The 17,951-nt window shown below is 40.9% G+C and overlaps 1 protein-coding gene across 1 annotated transcript in view; it reads left to right on the forward strand.

Annotated features, from left to right (window-relative positions):
• XPO1 (exportin 1) overlaps nucleotides 1-17,951 on the forward strand; it is a 41,366-nt gene that overhangs the window by 21,087 nt on the left and 2,328 nt on the right. The window contains exons 5-24 of the mRNA XM_084798357.1: nucleotides 995-1,056; nucleotides 1,679-1,723; nucleotides 2,440-2,621; nucleotides 2,837-2,885; nucleotides 2,966-3,085; nucleotides 4,727-4,855; nucleotides 5,428-5,586; nucleotides 7,509-7,706; nucleotides 8,809-8,947; nucleotides 9,153-9,334; nucleotides 9,416-9,572; nucleotides 9,660-9,823; nucleotides 10,483-10,617; nucleotides 11,309-11,492; nucleotides 12,029-12,135; nucleotides 13,754-13,948; nucleotides 14,754-14,922; nucleotides 16,711-16,845; nucleotides 16,929-17,088; nucleotides 17,583-17,679. Coding sequence (XP_084654483.1) covers nucleotides 995-1,056; nucleotides 1,679-1,723; nucleotides 2,440-2,621; nucleotides 2,837-2,885; nucleotides 2,966-3,085; nucleotides 4,727-4,855; nucleotides 5,428-5,586; nucleotides 7,509-7,706; nucleotides 8,809-8,947; nucleotides 9,153-9,334; nucleotides 9,416-9,572; nucleotides 9,660-9,823; nucleotides 10,483-10,617; nucleotides 11,309-11,492; nucleotides 12,029-12,135; nucleotides 13,754-13,948; nucleotides 14,754-14,922; nucleotides 16,711-16,845; nucleotides 16,929-17,088; nucleotides 17,583-17,679 — 2,768 coding nt within the window. The remainder of the gene's footprint in view (nucleotides 1-994; nucleotides 1,057-1,678; nucleotides 1,724-2,439; nucleotides 2,622-2,836; nucleotides 2,886-2,965; nucleotides 3,086-4,726; nucleotides 4,856-5,427; nucleotides 5,587-7,508; nucleotides 7,707-8,808; nucleotides 8,948-9,152; nucleotides 9,335-9,415; nucleotides 9,573-9,659; nucleotides 9,824-10,482; nucleotides 10,618-11,308; nucleotides 11,493-12,028; nucleotides 12,136-13,753; nucleotides 13,949-14,753; nucleotides 14,923-16,710; nucleotides 16,846-16,928; nucleotides 17,089-17,582; nucleotides 17,680-17,951) is intronic.

Genomic DNA, 17,951 nt, shown 5'->3' on the forward strand with positions numbered 1-17,951 from the left:
TTCCAAATGTCACACAATTGCAGAAACTATCTGGCAAAATTATTCCCCTGAAAGAGCATGAGGCGGGTTGGTTAGCTGTTGCAAAGCAGCCCCACAGCCTCACATGTTGGTGGTTTCTTTGTTGGTTTGGTTTGGTTTGGTTTTTCGAGACATGCACCACTACTTGGGAGGGAGAGGCAGGCAGATTGATGTTGAATTCAAGGCTAGCCTGGTCTACAAAGGGACTCCAGGAAAGCCAAAGCTACACAGAGAAATCCTGTCTTGGGGGGGCGGGGTGTAAAAACAAAAAAGAGAAAGACGTGCACCATTATGCCTAGCTATGTCACTCTGTTTTTAAAGAAACCAAAAATTTCAGAATTCTCACTATAATAGTGTCTGCCTATAATATCACAGTGGAATAAAAGGAATTTAGGAGGAAGATGGGTGGCTAGTTCATGGCTAGCCTGGGCTACATAGGTCCTGATTTTGCCAAGCTTACGTTCAAAAGTATGGAAACACATCCAGTAACTTTTTAAAGTGTTTACCGTCAAGCCCAGGAATTACATGTAAGGCTAGTGCTTTACTACAGAACTACAGCCAAAGTCCTAATTGGCAATCTTTGCACTGGCTGGCACTGCTGGAGCTTTTAGAGTTTGAAACTGATTCTGCCCTCCACCATTTGTTAGTATAGTGTAAAAGTGTGGTTTTATTAGTAGAGTCACATTTAGCTGGGCATGGTGGACCAGGCACACCTGTTGTAGTCCCAGTACTCAGGGAGATAGAGGCAAGCACATATCTGTGAGTTCTATGCCAGCCTGTTGTACAAAGTGAGTTGAGGACAGCCAAGGCTACACAGAGAAACCCTGGCTCGGGGGAATTGCAACAACAAAAAATTAATCATGTTCTAATCCAGGCTGCTATGACAACATATGCTGGTGTTGCAGACCTCCTTGCCTATCTTGTGAAGAGGTTTTAATTTTTTATACACTGTGTATGTTTTTTTTTTTAATAATAGGAATAAAAAAATATGTTGTTGGCCTCATTATCAAGACGTCATCTGATCCGACTTGTGTAGAGGTAAGAAAATTCTTTGAAAATTAATTTTTAATTTATTTTTATGTGTGTGCATGAATGTCAAGGTCAGAGGTCAGTCCTCTCACCCCCCGCAGAGCTGGAGTTTGAACTCATGTTTACACTATAAACCATCTCAGAAGCCCCAGAGATTAGTGGCTTTTTAATTAGTTACATTCATTTATTGTGTGTGCACATGTAAACACCTGGGTGTTTGAGGTTAAAGAAGAACTTTTGGAAGTTTCCTTACGCCATGTAGATCCAGAGACTTGAACTCAGGTCGTCAGGCTTGGTGGCAATTGCTTTACGTGCATGCTGAGCCACCTCACTGGTCCCCAGATAATGTTACTCTGCTTTTAATAATCCTGTAAACATACATTTTTATAATATACCTAGAATCTTTTTCTTTTGGTTTTTCCAGACAGGATTTCTCTGTCACCCTTCTTATCCTGGAACCCTGTAGACCAGGCTGACCTTAAACACACAGTGATCCACCTGCCTCTGCCTCTGCCTCTCAAGTGCTGTAATTAAAGTTTCGAGCCACCCTGCCAGCCCCTTCTAATATGATCATGTCTACATTGCATTCCTTAGGCACTTATTTAATTGACTCCTCTTTTCACTTCCCTAGAAAGAAAAGGTGTATATCGGGAAATTAAATATGATTCTTGTTCAGGTAAGCATTATGTTAGCCTTTTCCTCAGAAAATTGAGTGGTTGTTACACTTCACATTTGGGCCTGTTGTGCAGACTTTATCCAGTAGACAAATATCTCTTAAAACTGTTTGTGTTTTCAATAATGTAGATACGTCTCTCTGCTGGTGGATATATACATGTGAATGAAGGTTCCCACAAAGGCCAGGGGCGTTGGAAACCCCTGGATTTTAAGATTGTTAAATGACTCCACTATGACTTGGATTGCATACTGGAGTTTCACATTTTAACTTCAAATTTGCGCACTTTTTGGTTTTTCGAGACAGGGCCTCTCTGTGTGGCCTTGGCTGTCCTGGACTCACTTTGTAGATCAGGCTGGCCTCGAACTCACAGCGATCCTCCTGCCTCTGCCTTCCGAGTGCTGGGATTAAAGGTGTGCGCCACCACGTCCAGCTACTCTGTCTTCTTAACCTGCTGCCACCCTGAATTACATCTCAGGATCTGTGGGATAGATAGGTTAAACATGTCTATGAAGCAAATACTCATACACATTGGGGCCATGTGTAACAGTCAAGGTGACTGAACAGTGTCTTTGAGTACTAAAACACTTTGTTTTCTATTTACATATGGTATAGAGAGTGACAGAGTTCCTCATTAAATGGGGAGAAGTGAGTAATATTTGACTTTGAAGTTTTTTTATATTTGTCAAATGAAGTCAAATGGTTGTTTTTAATTTCAGATACTTAAGCAAGAGTGGCCCAAGCATTGGCCAACTTTTATCAGTGACATTGTTGGAGCAAGTAGAACCAGTGAAAGTCTATGTCAAAATAATATGGTGATTCTTAAACTTTTGAGTGAAGAAGTATTTGATTTCTCTAGTGGACAGATAACCCAAGTGAAAGCAAAGCATTTAAAAGACAGGCAAGTAATTGTTTTAAGTTCTCTCATGCTATATGGAGCTCTAAGTGTAAAAGCTTTTTAATGATGTTTGATCAACAATGTTTTAAATTACTTGGGTGGGGAGTGTTTGTGCATAATGAGATGTGAAGTGTCTTCCTTTTAACCACATCAGGTCTCCCCCAAAGCCAGGAATTACATTTCCCCATTTTCTAACTTGTGGTTCTTTTCCCCCTTAGCATGTGCAATGAGTTCTCACAAATATTTCAGCTTTGTCAGTTTGTGATGGTAAGTGATTTTAATTTTCTTACTTTCTTTAAACATAAGAGTTAGCGGAAAGTGTACTTATAATATGTTTCTGTATCCAGGAAAATTCCCAAAATGCTCCCCTTGTACATGCTACCCTAGAAACACTGCTGAGGTTTCTGAACTGGATTCCACTGGGATACATCTTTGAGACCAAGTTAATCAGCACATTAATATACAAGGTAAAGCAAGTATACTTCAATTTTGATTCTAGGTGTCACATAGCTTTTCTTCACTGACACTCTAACCACTATATTTTCTGAAATGAAAGAACTGCTTCCAAGATCTTTTGCATAAAACTAGTAGTCATTTGATAGGAGTCTTTAAAGCCTGCATGGGTGTTTCTTTTTTGGTTTTTAGCTCAGGAATAGTGGTAGATGTAATTCCAGTATTGTAGACTCAGAGTTAGGTCCCTTTTTTTATTATTTATTTATTTTGGTTTTTTGAGATAGGGTTTCTCTGTGTAACTTTGGCTGTCCTGGACCCGCTTTGTAGACCAGGCTGGCCTCAAACTCACAGAGCTCCACCTGCCTCTGCCTCCCGAGTGCTGGGATTATAGGCGTGCGCCACCACGCCCGGCTTAGGTCTTTTTTATTTGTTAATATTTTGTATATGGATTTGTGGAGCTATCAAAGGACAGCTTTGGTTGATAGTTTGTTCTACTGTGCCGGTTAGGGGATTGAACACCGGATGCTTCTTTACCTGCTGGGCCATCTCAAAGGTGGAGGTATAAGGATTCCAAGCTTGAGGGTGCCCTGAATTATAGAGCAAGGTCTAATGCCTATAGTCTCAGTTGTTTAAGAGTCTAGCAAGATGGTTGTAGTTGATAATGCCTGGCCTGTATGGGCCACACATAAGTTGAATGCTTTAATCTCAGCTTGAGACCCATTTAGTCCAGTACTTCAGGACTAAGTAGTAATGCCATTTCTCAAAAAAGGCAGAAAAATGGCGGGGGTGGGGGGGAGAGCTGGGCATGGTGGCCCACACCTTTAATCCCGGCACTCAACACTCAGGAGGCAGAGGCAGCGGGTCGCTGTGAGTTCTGGTCTGTCTACAAAGTCCAGGACAGCCAAGGCTACACAGAGAAACCCTGTCCTGAAAAACCAAAAAATAAAGGCCAGCCTGGTCTACAAAGTTAGCCCAGGACAGGCAAGGCTACACAGAGAAACCTTGTCTAGAAAAACCAAAAAATAAATGTGAGGACTGGGATAAAGCGGGCCTGGAGAGATGGCTCTGAGGTTCAGAACAGTGTCTGCTCTTCCTGAGTTCAGTTCATAAATAAATAATTCTTTAAAAAAAAAAAAAAAAGACTGAGAATAAGGTTGCCCAGCATGTTCAAGGTCCTTGGTGCTGTCAAAAGCGGGTACAGTTAGTCAGTTGCTTTGTTTTCCTTGAGCCACAGTGAAGGTGGGTGATACTTCTATAATTTGAAAAGGGGGTTGTTTACATTTATTTACGTTGTGATTGCCTGTCCCCAGGATCAGACTCAGATCCTCAGGTTCTGAGGATGCACATGCTTCAACACTGTGGCCATGAAGCTTATTTTACCTGGAAAATATTATTTTGTGGGAGTGGGTTTTAGTGTGTGTGTGTGCATGTGCGTCCCCGTCCGTCCTTCCATCCATATAAGTAAGTGCCTGGTGCTCGTGCATAGAGGTCATCCCTGGGACTTGGTACATGTGATCTGCCATTGAGTGTTTAAAAAAGAATTTGAAAGAGCACCAAATGCTTTTCACCACAATCAACTCTCCAGCCCACTCACTTTTGTCATTATTGAATAAAATAGTTCTTGTTTAATTTTTATTTCTCTTTTAAAAAAATAGTTCCTGAATGTCCCAATGTTTCGAAATGTGTCTCTAAAGTGCCTCACTGAGATCGCTGGTGTGAGTGTAAGCCAATATGAGGAACAATTTGAAACTCTGTTTACACTTACAATGATGCAGCTAAAACAGGTACATGCTACTATCTTGAAAACTTTCTGATTTGTTTATGCTTTAGAAATGGTTAAATGATAATCAACACTGCTAAATAACAAAAAATGTTGGATTTAAGTTAAACTATAGAACAGTTAAATAGTCATAGTGTGATTATATGTACAGTATATACAACCTTAAGTAGAGATTTTTATGTTTCTTCCCCTTAAGGTTTTAGGGGTGCCATGATAATATAGTTCTGAAAGTTTGAAGGTTGAATATTGTGGAAACTGATCACAAAACAGGAAATTGATAGGCTCGACCTCCTCTCCTCAATCTAAGATGTTGTTACAAGTGCGAAAGAATTATTTCAAGCTCCAACTTGATTATCTAGGAAGTTAAACGTGATATTTTGTTACTGTTTGCCATATAAATGTTCTGTTCCAATTTTTTTCTTTTGAGAGAGAGACTTACAACAATTAAAAGAATATATCAGTCTTGATTGACCAAAAACAAATCCAAGACAGCCCTTCTTTGTATTAGCAAGTGGGTATTGTAATTTCTTGTTTGTTTCATAACACCAAGATTGATAATGGTTTTAAACTTTGCAGATGCTTCCTTTAAATACTAATATTCGACTTGCATACTCAAACGGAAAAGATGATGAACAGAACTTTATTCAAAACCTCAGTTTATTTCTTTGCACCTTTCTAAAGGAACATGGTCAACTTTTAGAAAAAAGACTGAATCTCAGGGAAGCACTCATGGAGGTATGTTTGGCCCTGACATTTGTCTCTTGTGTATGTGCGTTTTGAGAAGCCTTGTTTGCTCCCCCCTGTTGGTTGGATGGTTGGTTTAGACATGGTCCTGTATGTAGTCTTGGCTGTCCTTGAACTCAGTTGTAAAGCACAGTGACCTCAAATTCATAGATCTACTAGCCTCTGCGCCCTGAATGATGGGATTAAAGGCGCCACAGGCTGCATTTCTGTTCTTTGAGACAGGGTCTCATACTATTTCCTATGGCGGCTTAGTATACTGTAGGGCAGACTGGTGTTGAACTCGTGGGTAGCCTATTCCCTCACCTTCTCAGGTGCTTAGATAATTTTGATAATTATTAGATTTCTAAAGGCTGTCCCAATATGACATTTTAATTTGTTGTATGTGTTCTTGTGATGAACAGTATTACTATGTCTGGCTTTTCTGTCTGAACTGGTATCCAATTTAAAAGTATAAGAATTGCCATGCGTGGTGGTGCACGCCTTTAATCCCAGCACACAGGGAGGCAGAGGCAGGTGGATCACTGTGAGTTCAAGGCCAGCCTGGTCTACCAAAAAAGTATCACAATTGCCAGAGAGCTGGGCATGGTGTAGCATGTGCCTTTAAATGTGTGTTTATTTGTATATAGTGTTCTGCCTGCATGTGTGCCTGCAAGTCAAAAGAGGGCACCAGATCTCATTATAGTAGGTTGTGAGCCACCATGTGGTTACTGAGAATTGAGTTCAGGGCCATTGGAAGAGCATCTGAACCATCTCTCCAGCCCTAGCACCAGCCTTTAATCTCAGAACTGGGAAGACAAAGGCAGCCTGACCTCTGGGTTCAGGGCTAGCCAGGTCTGTCTACAAAGCAAATTCCAAAATAGCCAGGCTACACAGAGAAACCCTGTCTCACAGTGTCAATTTAGCATATGAAGAATGAGCTATAAAACAGCAAACTTTGTAGCCATGAAACTAGTACTATTGTACTTTGGATTTATCTAATCTAGTTACTTTATATGCATTAAGTTGCCCCACCCTACCCCCACCCCCAGACAGGGTGTCTCTTGTGTAACAGCTCTGGCTGTCCTGGAAGTTGCTCTGTAGACCACGCTGGCCTAGAACTCACAGAGATCTTCGTACCTTTGCCTCCCAAGTGCTGGGATTAAAGGGGTGCGCCACCACCACCTAGCAGTACACGATCTTTTAAAAACATATTTTAGCATGGAGAGACTGAACCTTAGTGCCTTCTTCATGGTTAAGTAATACTACAATTTTAGAATGTGCAACTCTTTGTGTCACTGATAGATAATAAGAGCCTTTGTTTTTTGTTGAGGCTGAGTCCTTTAGTCCTGGTTTACAGCCCATCCTCAACGTTGTGAGGATCTCATCTCTGCAACCAACAGTGCTAGCATTGTGTGTTTTCCCATTACCAGGACCCATTTATGATATGGGGGTTCTGTCACCCAGACTGACCTCAAGCTTGTGGTTGACTGTGATGACATGTTAACGTGATCTTCCTGCATTCCCATGTGCTTGTTGTACTAGAGCCACAGGGCGGGGTGTTCAGCTGTAAGGCCTTTTACAGAGCTGGATTGGAACTCAGTTATATGTGCGCTAGAAAAACTATTGGACGTGGCAGAAGAAATATTTGTTGCCAGGTTTCCGTCTGTTTGAGGAGTGAAATTCTAGATGTGTTTCAAACAGATTGTTGTTATTTCGAGACAGGCTTTCTCTGTAGCCTATCCTGGATCTAAATTCTCTAGACCAGGCTGGCCACCTGTGAGAGCCTGTGCCTGCCTCCTAAGTGCTGGGACTCTCACCGTGCACCACCACAGCCTAGCTTCAGAATATTAATTTTTAATCCTGATCAAGTGTTGGGAAGCAGCTTGGAGATTTGGTGGTAGTAATATTCTAATCCTCTTGGTTTTACTGTGTAGGCCCTTCATTATATGTTGTTGGTATCAGAAGTGGAAGAAACTGAAATTTTTAAAATCTGTCTTGAGTACTGGAATCACTTGGCAGCCGAGCTCTACAGAGAGAGTCCATTTTCTACATCTGCTTCTCCGTTGTTATCTGGGAGTCAGCATTTTGATATTCCTCCTAGGAGACAGCTGTACTTGACTGTGTTATCAAAGGTAATGATGAAATGGTTGGTGAGTGCTCACATTCTGACTGTAGATTTGATGGCTAAGTAATTGTTGGAGTAGAATATAAAAAGGGGAGGCTTTCCAGTGGAGTTTTTATAAGTATGGTTCTTAAAGTTGTATTATCCATATTTATTAGAGTGTGTGTTCATTTGCTATCCTCAATTTGTTCAATCAGTAAGACACAGGAAATGATTATAAATAAATAGATAACCATTTTTTAAAAACATGGATCAAGGGCTGAAGAGATGGCTCAGTGGTTAAGAGCTCTGGCTCTTCTTCCCAAGGACCCAGGTTCAATTCCCAGTGCCCACATGGCAGCTTACAGCTGTCTGTACTCCAGTTCCAGAGGACTTATGCAGACATAAATATAGGCAAAACGCTGATTAACCATAAAACAACCAACTGCAGAGGCAAGCGGATCTCTCTGAGTTTGAGGTCAGCCTGGTCTACATAGAGACAGCTGGAGCTACACGGAGAAACTCTGACTCGAAAAACCAAACCAAACAAAAAAACAGTGATCTGCGCCAGGCAGTGGTGGTGCGCGCCTTTAATCCCAGCACTTGGGAGGCAGAGGCAGGCGGATCACTGTGAGTTTGAGTCCAGGACAGCCAAAACTACCCAGAGGAGAAAGAAAAAGAAAAGGCACTAATCAAAACAGGGTTCTGAAATTCAGTGTTACAACGTTAACGTTTATGTTATTTTTTTACTTCTTAGAGTTTCTATTGGAGACAAGACCTTTTGAGTATGTGTCCTAGTTGTAACTCACTATATAGACCAGGCTGGCCCTAAGTGAACCCAGCCTTCCCAGTGCTGGGAATAAAGCCTTTTGTAGGTCACTTTCATCAGTCTTCTGGTCCGTATGGATCAGCTTTCAAGTTTTAGTTACAATCATGTATGACTATCCTTTTATTTGCTTCTAAATAGGGAGGAATCCACTTGGTCTTAGGATTGTGCTACCATTTGTGCTTTCTTGTCGAATCACTTTGACTTGTGTGGCATGTTAATAAGTATATGCTTTTAAATGTCTTTTACCAATTTTATATTTGGCATGGATATCAAATGTCTTAACAGTGTCTTTATTGATATGTAGGTCCGTTTATTGATGGTTAGTCGTATGGCTAAACCAGAGGAGGTACTGGTTGTAGAAAATGATCAGGGAGAAGTTGTAAGAGAGTTCATGAAGGATACTGATTCCATAAATTTGTATAAGAATATGAGAGAAACATTAGGTAAGTTCATAAGTGACAGTAATTTGCTCTTTGTCATTTTATGTCCTATTTGTGAAAGTACTGTTTGGTCAAAGTTCTACACTTAACTTTTAAACGCTTTTAGTGACCATATACTTATTAATATGCTGTTACACTTTAGCAAAAAAAAAAATTTTTTTTCTTTTATGTTTTTGTTGTGAAACACCTGCAATTTTTTTCTTTGTAGTTTATCTTACTCATCTGGATTATGTAGATACAGAAATAATAATGACTAAGAAACTTCAGAATCAAGTGAATGGTACAGAATGGTCATGGAAGAATTTGAATACACTGTGTTGGGCAATAGGCTCCATTAGCGGTGCGATGCACGAAGAGGATGAGAAGAGGTTTCTGGTTACTGTTATCAAGGTATGACGCAACTCGGTGAAGTAGAGCCATAAGTAAGTACATTTTGTAAGTTACATGACCAAAATTTGTCTTATTTTGTAGGATCTTTTAGGATTATGTGAGCAGAAAAGAGGCAAAGATAATAAAGCTATTATTGCATCGAATATCATGTACATAGTAGGTCAATACCCACGATTTTTGAGAGCACATTGGAAGTTCTTGAAGACAGTAGTAAACAAGCTATTTGAATTCATGCATGGTAAATCTCATTTAATAAACTCAGTGTATTTAATTTCACTTTTTGTTTGTTATATTGAGCAATAAATAAATGTTTTTATCTTGTTAGAGACCCATGATGGAGTCCAGGACATGGCTTGTGATACATTTATTAAAATAGCTCAGAAATGCCGTAGGCATTTTGTTCAGGTTCAAGTTGGAGAAGTAATGCCATTTATTGATGAAATTTTAAACAACATAAATACTATAATTTGTGATCTTCAACCTCAGCAGGTATGTAAGCCGCTGCCAATTAATGTGTATGAGGGGTTTTTTTGCATGTATGTATGTATAGATATGTGTGTGTGTGTGTGTGTGTGTGTGTGTGTGTGTGTGTGTGTCTTTGTATGTTTGTTCGCCTCCTGAGTTCTTGGTGCCTAAAGAAGTCAGAAAGGGGACATCAGATTCCACGGAACCAGAGTTACGACGTTGATCACTGCCTGGGAGCTTGGGCTAGATCCTGAGTCTCTGGAAGTAGAGCCAGTCCTCTTTAACTGTTGAGTCACCTGACCAGCTCTTAATAGTTTATACAAAGTGATATGCACAGAGGAGGACTAGGCAGCTCAGTTCAGAGTGAGCACTGCTCTTGCAGAGGATTATAGTTGGGTTCCCATCACCCACATTGAATGCTAATTAATAACTCCACTGTAACTCCGGTTCCAGGGCCAGTCCATTTTTATCTTATGACTTCTTCAGGCATCTATACTTAGAAGCACATATCCCATGCCCCTACATACATACACATAATCAAAAATATACTATTTAAAAATTGGTTTAAAAAAAGTAAGCAATAATCAATACATTCTGAGAGTATTTGTAATTTGCTTATGTATGTTTTCCATTATTTGAAGGCATGAGAATATGACATTTAAAATGTTTGCATTCACAAATAGGTTCATACATTTTATGAAGCTGTGGGATACATGATTGGTGCACAGACAGACCAGACAGTTCAAGAGCATTTGATAGAAAAATACATGCTACTCCCTAATCAAGTTTGGGACAGTATAATTCAGCAGGCAACCAAAGTAAGTCTTTTGTGTATGTTTTGCTGTTGTTTGGGAGGGAGTGCTGGGGATTGTTTTGCTTTTGAGTTCTAATAAGGTTTAGACGAATCTCAGCAATTTGGAAATGTCCGTTTTACTAAAAGTATGTGTGTTCCTGGGTGTGCCCACTATACACATGGAAATAAGCGGAGACAGCCTGAGGTATTTGGTCCTTGCCTTGCATTTTCTGAAAATTAGGTCTCATAAGGTCCCTGGGAGAACAGCCCAGCTTTGCTATTGCTCCTTAGAGGTCTGAGCTTAGGCTCTCAGGGAGTATGGCAAGCCCTTGGCCCAGTCAGTCCTTTCCTTAGTCCATGAGAGCTTTGATAGGACTTTGAACAACTGAAACACCACAGAAGCGAGGCCTGGTAGTAGTGCACAAGTATAACCCTGGGAGTGAGATGAGAGGCAGGATTAGAAGTCCAAAGTCATCCGTGGCAACATAGCAAGTTGGTGCTTAGCTAAGACCCAGGTGACCCTGTCTCAAAAACAAGGCAAAGCAAAAACTGAGAAAGGCGAGAATATGTCACTCTTACTTTTTGAGTTTTAGGTTTGACTGGGTGATAGGGATTAAGCCTAGCACTTACTACTGAGCTACAACCCAGGCCTGTATTTGTCTTCTGAGATTACAAATAAGATTAACAGTGATTGTGTTTTAATGTGATCATTTCAGAATGTGGATATCCTGAAAGATCCTGAAACAGTGAAGCAGCTGGGTAGCATATTAAAAACTAACGTGAGAGCCTGCAAAGCTGTTGGACATCCTTTTGTAATTCAGCTTGGGAGAATTTACTTAGACATGCTTAATGTATATAAGTGCCTCAGTGAAAATATTTCTGCAGCTATTCAAGCTAATGGTAAGTGATTCTGGCTTCTTGGGGAAAGAAAGAGTGCTGTGTAAAAAACATTCTGCTTCCACTGTCTTTGATAGGCTTTCTTTTTTGTTTTTTAAGACAGAGTTTCTCTGTAGCCTTGGCTGTCCTGGACTGACTTACTTTGTAGATCAGGCTGGCCTTGAACTCAGAGATATCCGCCTGCCTCTGCCTCCCAAGTACCAGGATTAAAGTCCTGTGCCACCACAACTAGCTTAATATGCTTTTTTGCATCTCGGAGGTTATCAGACGGTCCAAGACCCTTTCTCAACAAGTGTTGCTTACCTAATTAAGATTAGTCTTGCTTACAAGTGTTGTTTATTGACAGTGCCTCTTGCAAAATGCCCAAAGCTGGGTGTTTGTCTAAGCTATTGTGTTGCTTTATTTTCTCTAAATTTTAGTCCATTTCCTCCATCCAAAAAAAAGGGGGTTACTTTTTATGGCACTGTAATGATGACATCTGAGAGGTAGACTTGTCACTGTTGTGGGCTGTCAGCTAGCTCATATTTGGTTGTTTTTAGGTGAGATGGTTACAAAGCAGCCATTGATTAGAAGTATGCGGACAGTGAAGAGGGAGACTTTAAAGTTGATATCTGGTTGGGTGAGCCGTTCCAATGATCCTCAGATGGTAAGGGTTGTTTTCTTTCGGTTGTACATTCTCAAATATGCCATGTCTGCATGTATTTTTGCTTAATTAAAGGGCAATTAAATGTCATATCATTATTTGCTGGTCTCCTTTTACAGTAAAGTAATACTAATTTAGCTTTCTGAAAAAATTTCTGTTTGCTTCATATAAGATGCTAATGGATAAGAATGGGTCGTTTTGGGTTGGAGATTTATGTCCAGAGGTAGATTTATAGGTTGGTAAGATAAAACTTAAGCTACAAAAGGTGAGTAGAATTCATGTTATACATGGGTCACAAGAAAGTCCAGGCATGTACCTACTACTATGGTGGCTTTGAGATAGGAAGTTAGGATTGCAAATTAAGGCTTTTGAGTCATCTTTGATCTTGAGCAATTAAGAAAATGTCATTACTTCAGACTTAAAATTACATAACACATTGAGCAGATTGTTATGCCTAATTCTCAAATCAGCCCAAAAAAATAGAATCCTTTTCACTATTAGTTTGTGATAGCAGTAATGCTTGTGAGCCAGTAAAACTGAATAGTGGAGCGACCAGCAGACAGCTGAGGGGATGAAGATGTTTCTACCAAGTCTCACAGGATTCCATCGCTTGGACCCACGTGATGGAAGGAGAACCAACTCTCAGGAGCATGTGCAAGTGTGTGTACACAGGAAGGGCCTGACACTTCATTCAGTCTTAAGAGGACTGAAGTCTATGCTGTCTAAGTGGTCAGGCATGGGTAAACAGCATCTGCGTAATGGCCCCAGTTCTTCCCTGTGGCGTCTCATCACCTTCACTTGTGCATTTAAGAGCACTGTTGCAGCAGTTGTGCTGTGCTGCCTGCTGGTAGGATTTGCTGAAGGAGGCAGAGGAAGGAGAATCACCGATATGAGGCTAGCTGGGTGACGCGTTGAGGTTAGGGTGGGATGTGCCTTCCTGGGGAGGCAGATCCACAGAGCAAGTTCCAGGACAAAGTGTTTTATGCTGAGCATAGCTAAATGAAAGAGCAGTTCCTGTGGTAATGGAAGTAACTAGGGCACAGTAATTGAGTATGAGTTACTACACTGTCAAAGGTAAGTCAGAATGGGAAGTTGCTACTACTGGTTCCCAGATTTGAGGGCCTTTAATCTTCAGAAATCCTTAAGCCTTGTGCTTGGGGAAGTTGCCAAAATATCCTATGTTCAGTGGTTCTGGGGATCTTATTTAGGGATTAGCACATGGTAAGGAATTCTATCTTCAGCCCTAACTTTAATAAGGTTCAAATCACAGGTCTCATTATATAGAACTTGCTGGTCTGGAATTTGCATGTGTATAGAAGAGGCCAGATACCTTAATTGCAGAGTTACAGATGGTCTGGATGCTAAGAACCAGCCACCATATCTAAAGTTGGCCTACTAATACAAGTCAGTGTCCCTGCATCTGCCTCTGCAGAGCAGTGTCAGCAGAATACACTTGTACTTTACAGTGTACCAAGAGGTCTGGTCTTACAGTATTTTGCTTCTAGCCAATTTAGGACTGACTTACTGAATATGTATGAAGCTGGTGTGTGGGCACACTTGTTACTGTAACCCCTTCCTATGAAGGATGGCAATAGTAAGAACTTTCTTTTTACCCCAACAGGTGGCTGAAAACTTTGTTCCTCCTTTGTTGGATGCAGTTCTCATTGATTACCAGAGAAATGTCCCAGCTGCTAGAGAACCAGAAGTGCTTAGTACTATGGCCATCATTGTCAACAAATTAGGTGGACACATAACAGCTGAAATACCTCAGATATTTGATGCAGTGTTTGAGTGCACATTGAATATGATCAATAAGGTAGGCGACGTGGTTTTATTATATAGTGGAAGATTTTGTTGTATGTTCTACACTTGAGTATATAAATGCCGTCTTTGTTTGTGAACCTAGCCTTTAATGGCTGAGCCATCTCCAGTCCATAAAGGACATTTTAAAGAATGATTTTAAAGCCCTAGAATTACATGAGTATAGTACAAGGGTTAATGTAGACCAGGTGGCCTGGGACTCACAGCAATCCACCTGCCTCTGCCACCATGCATGGCTAATAATGGAGATCGTAATAACAAAATCCTGACATTGAAAACTGGTCAAGCAGTCAAGGCCACACAGAGAAAACCCTGTCTCATAAAACCAGAAGACAAAAGCTGGCCACGATCACACTTGTTATTGTTGTCCACCCCCACACACAGGGTTTATCTGTGTAGCCCTGCTTAGTAAACCAGGCTAGCTTGGAGCTCAGAGTTCTGCCTGCCTCTTCCTTCCCTAGTGCTGGGGTTACAGGCAAGCACAATGCTCCCAACAGTATTTACAACTTTAAAGTTCAAACCCTAGCAGGAGGTGGTGGCACACGCCTTTAACCCCAGAAGCAGGGCAGCGCTGTCTCCCTGAGTTCTAAGCCGGCGTGATCTGCTGAGCAAGTTCCAGGACATCCATGGCTATACAAAGAAACCCTGTGACATGAATGAAGGAGAGGGAAAAAATAAGCAAACCCTCAAGTTTGGGATTTCCTTTTGAGGCAAATGTAAATGCACATGTGCGTGCAGGCTCACAGCTTCGTCTCATGGTGAATCAGGCACTGAGCTGTGGTCTGTGTTCTTACTTTCAGGATTTTGAAGAATATCCAGAACACAGAACGAACTTTTTCTTACTACTACAAGCCGTCAATTCTCATTGTTTCCCAGCGTTCCTAGCTATTCCACCGGCACAGTTTAAGCTTGTTTTGGATTCTATTATTTGGGCTTTTAAACATACTATGAGGAATGTTGCAGATACAGGTAAATATGTAGAAAAATGGTTTAAATCATTTGTGTGATAAACCAGAAACTAAGTACATGGAGTCACCCAGTATCTGTTTAACTGCTGTCATCTCAGTTATCAGGGTTCAGCCAAGTTTCTAAAATAATGAATAAATGCAGGGAATAGAAGTTTATTACTTTTTAAAGGACATGTCTCATCTTACATAATGCATGCTTCTTCATGCATTTGTGTATACTCTGTCCATTAGCTCTTAGTAACTGTCTCATGGCAATTAGTTTGGCATTAGGACTGTTGATTTTCTTAATCAATGGGATGTTTGCATGTCTAAGAGTAAGTTATGTAAAGCAGTGTGATGTGACATTGGGAGAAATCACTTAAGAGAAAGCAGTTCCATAGCTGTTTTATCTTATTTAGGTTTATTTGTGATCTTCATGTTGTAGATCACCAACCATAATTATTTTCATTGTCATTTTACTACTGTTATTAATCATAATGTAAGTATATGTGTTTTCTGGTGGTCTCAGGCAGCCTCATTGTTGCCTGTATGTGTATGTGTGTCTGTACCCTACACACACATGCCTGGAGGGTGTGAAGGCCAGGAGAAGGTGTTGGATGCCATTGAATCAGAGTTGTGAGACATAATGTATGTGGGTGCTGGGTCCTCTGAAGGACCCCCTCTCCAGCTCCCATGTGTTTTTTGATACAGGATCTCATGTATTTGAAGCTAGTCTCCCAACTTAAGTAGTAGTATCTCTACCTCCTGAGTTCTGGGTGTGCTGGCAGGGAATACCTACGATGTATCCTAGACACTGGTGTTTTGTGTATATAGTTGTTTGTTTGCGTGTATGTCTCTGGTGCTCACAGAGGCCTTGTCAGCACTAGGAATACAGCCTGGGTCATCTGGAAGAGCAGCAAGTGCTCATGACTTTGGACATACCCCTAAGTGTAAGCAGTGCTTTGGCTTATCTTTGGATCCTATAAATCTTTCCTCTTTATTTTTAAGTAATAAGTGGTTTAAAATAACCCAAACAAGCATCAGATTTGGTGGTTTTATGCCTTTAAGACCAATCTAGTTTGCAGGGTAAAACCCTGTCTGTAACTAAAACAAGGCATATCTCTCCTTAGTTTTCATATCTCAGTGGGTTCTGATAGTAGAAGGATAGTGTGGTGCTTGTGGCATATTCTGGGGGCTGTGAGCTCCATTAGTAGTTTAAGATAAATAAACAAGTGCAAAAAGAAATTGGGGCAGGGAGGGCTCAGTTGGACAGGGTGTGTATACCTGCCTTTAATATTTGCACTGCAGGGGCAAAGTTTGAGTTTGAGGCTAGCTTGGTGCGATAGACGCAAGTTCTGAGACAGCCAGGGCTACAGAGAAACCCTGACTCAAAAACCAAAAAGACTAATTTGGAACGTGTGGTGGTGGTGGTAGCCAGCCCTGCAGCCATAGCCCTTTTATGTGCCGAGGAAGAACTTGGAACAAGTCTATCCTAGCATTAACCATACATATAGTGAGGTGCCCCGTATTTAAATATATGTAAGTATATATTATCATCAATAAGGAAGAATGTGCTTTAAGCAGTTTTCAATTACTGAAAATTACAGTATCTGTTTGGGGGTCTGGAGAGTGCTCTGGAATTAAGAACACTTACTACTCCCTCAGTCCTTAGGATCACAATTCAGATCGAGCAGCTCAGAAAGAAATGCCCAACACCACCAAGGCACCTTGTAGAATATTTGAAGAATACCAGCAATCATACTTTTGAAAAAATGTGTATCAGTCTGTAATGATTTTCTATTAACTCTAGGCTTACAGATACTTTTTACACTTCTACAAAATGTCGCACAAGAGGAAGCTGCAGCACAGAGTTTTTATCAGACTTATTTTTGTGATATTCTTCAGCATATCTTTTCTGTTGTGACAGACACCTCACACACTGCAGGTAAGAACTGGAACCCACTGGATTTACCCTGTTCTCTTGTTAGTGTTTCGTCTTTGGTTTAATAAGTTTCTTCCATTCAACAGGTCTAACAATGCATGCATCAATTCTTGCATATATGTTTAATTTGGTTGAAGAAGGAAAAATAAGTACACCGCTAAATCCTGGAAATCCAGTTAACAACCAAATGTTTATTCAAGAATATGTGGCTAATCTTCTTAAGTCTGCATTCCCTCATCTACAAGAGTAAATTATTACCGTTACTATATGGGGTGTGCATGGGTGGGTATGTGCAGGGCCAGGGGTGAGATCCATCTCCCTGGAGTTACAGACAGTTGGGAACCATCTGACATGGGTGCTGGGATTTGAACTTGGATCCTTGGGAAGAACAGTATGAGCTCTTATCCACTAAGTCATGTCTCTGGCACATGTTAATTTTTTATACTTGTTTAGATGTAGCACGTGTGGGTGTGTGCCTCTGTACATTGTGCAGCTCAGAGGGCACCATGGGGGTTAGTTCTTTTCCTCTACTCTGTGGTTTCCAGTAAGGAATCCTAGGCTGCCAGGATTTAGTGCAAGCGCCTTAACAAGCTGAACCAGCCCTCTTCACTCTGGTTCTGCACTATTTAATCTTTTAAGTTTCTAATTTAGTACATATGCTGGGGATAAACAAATTGTCTTTAAAACAGTACTGTAGATGTTTAGTTTTTAACAAGATTAATTTTTGTTCTGATTTGCAGTGCTCAAGTAAAGCTCTTTGTAACAGGACTTTTCAGCTTAAATCAAGATATTCCTGCTTTCAAAGAACATCTAAGGGACTTCTTGGTACAAATAAAGGTACATATTCTTTTAAGGTTTCATTTCTTTATTTGCCTGCCCCCCTCTCCCGCAAGCACTCTGTACCTTTGGTTGATCTGGACTCTCTTTGTAGACCAGGCTGGCCTCACAGTCACAGAGATCCCCCTGCCTCTGCCTCACAAGTGCTGGGATTAAAGGTGCATGCCACCACACCCAGCTATTAAGCATTTCTTTTTTTATTGTGTGTGTTCATCTGTGGAGGCGGAGGAGGACCTAGGAGGTCGTCCTGCGGGGATGCTGCCTGCTCTGAG

Source organism: Acomys minous (assembly GCF_964271855.1).
Source record: "Acomys minous genome assembly, chromosome: 10".
Classification (NCBI taxonomy): Eukaryota; Metazoa; Chordata; class Mammalia; order Rodentia; family Muridae; genus Acomys; species Acomys minous.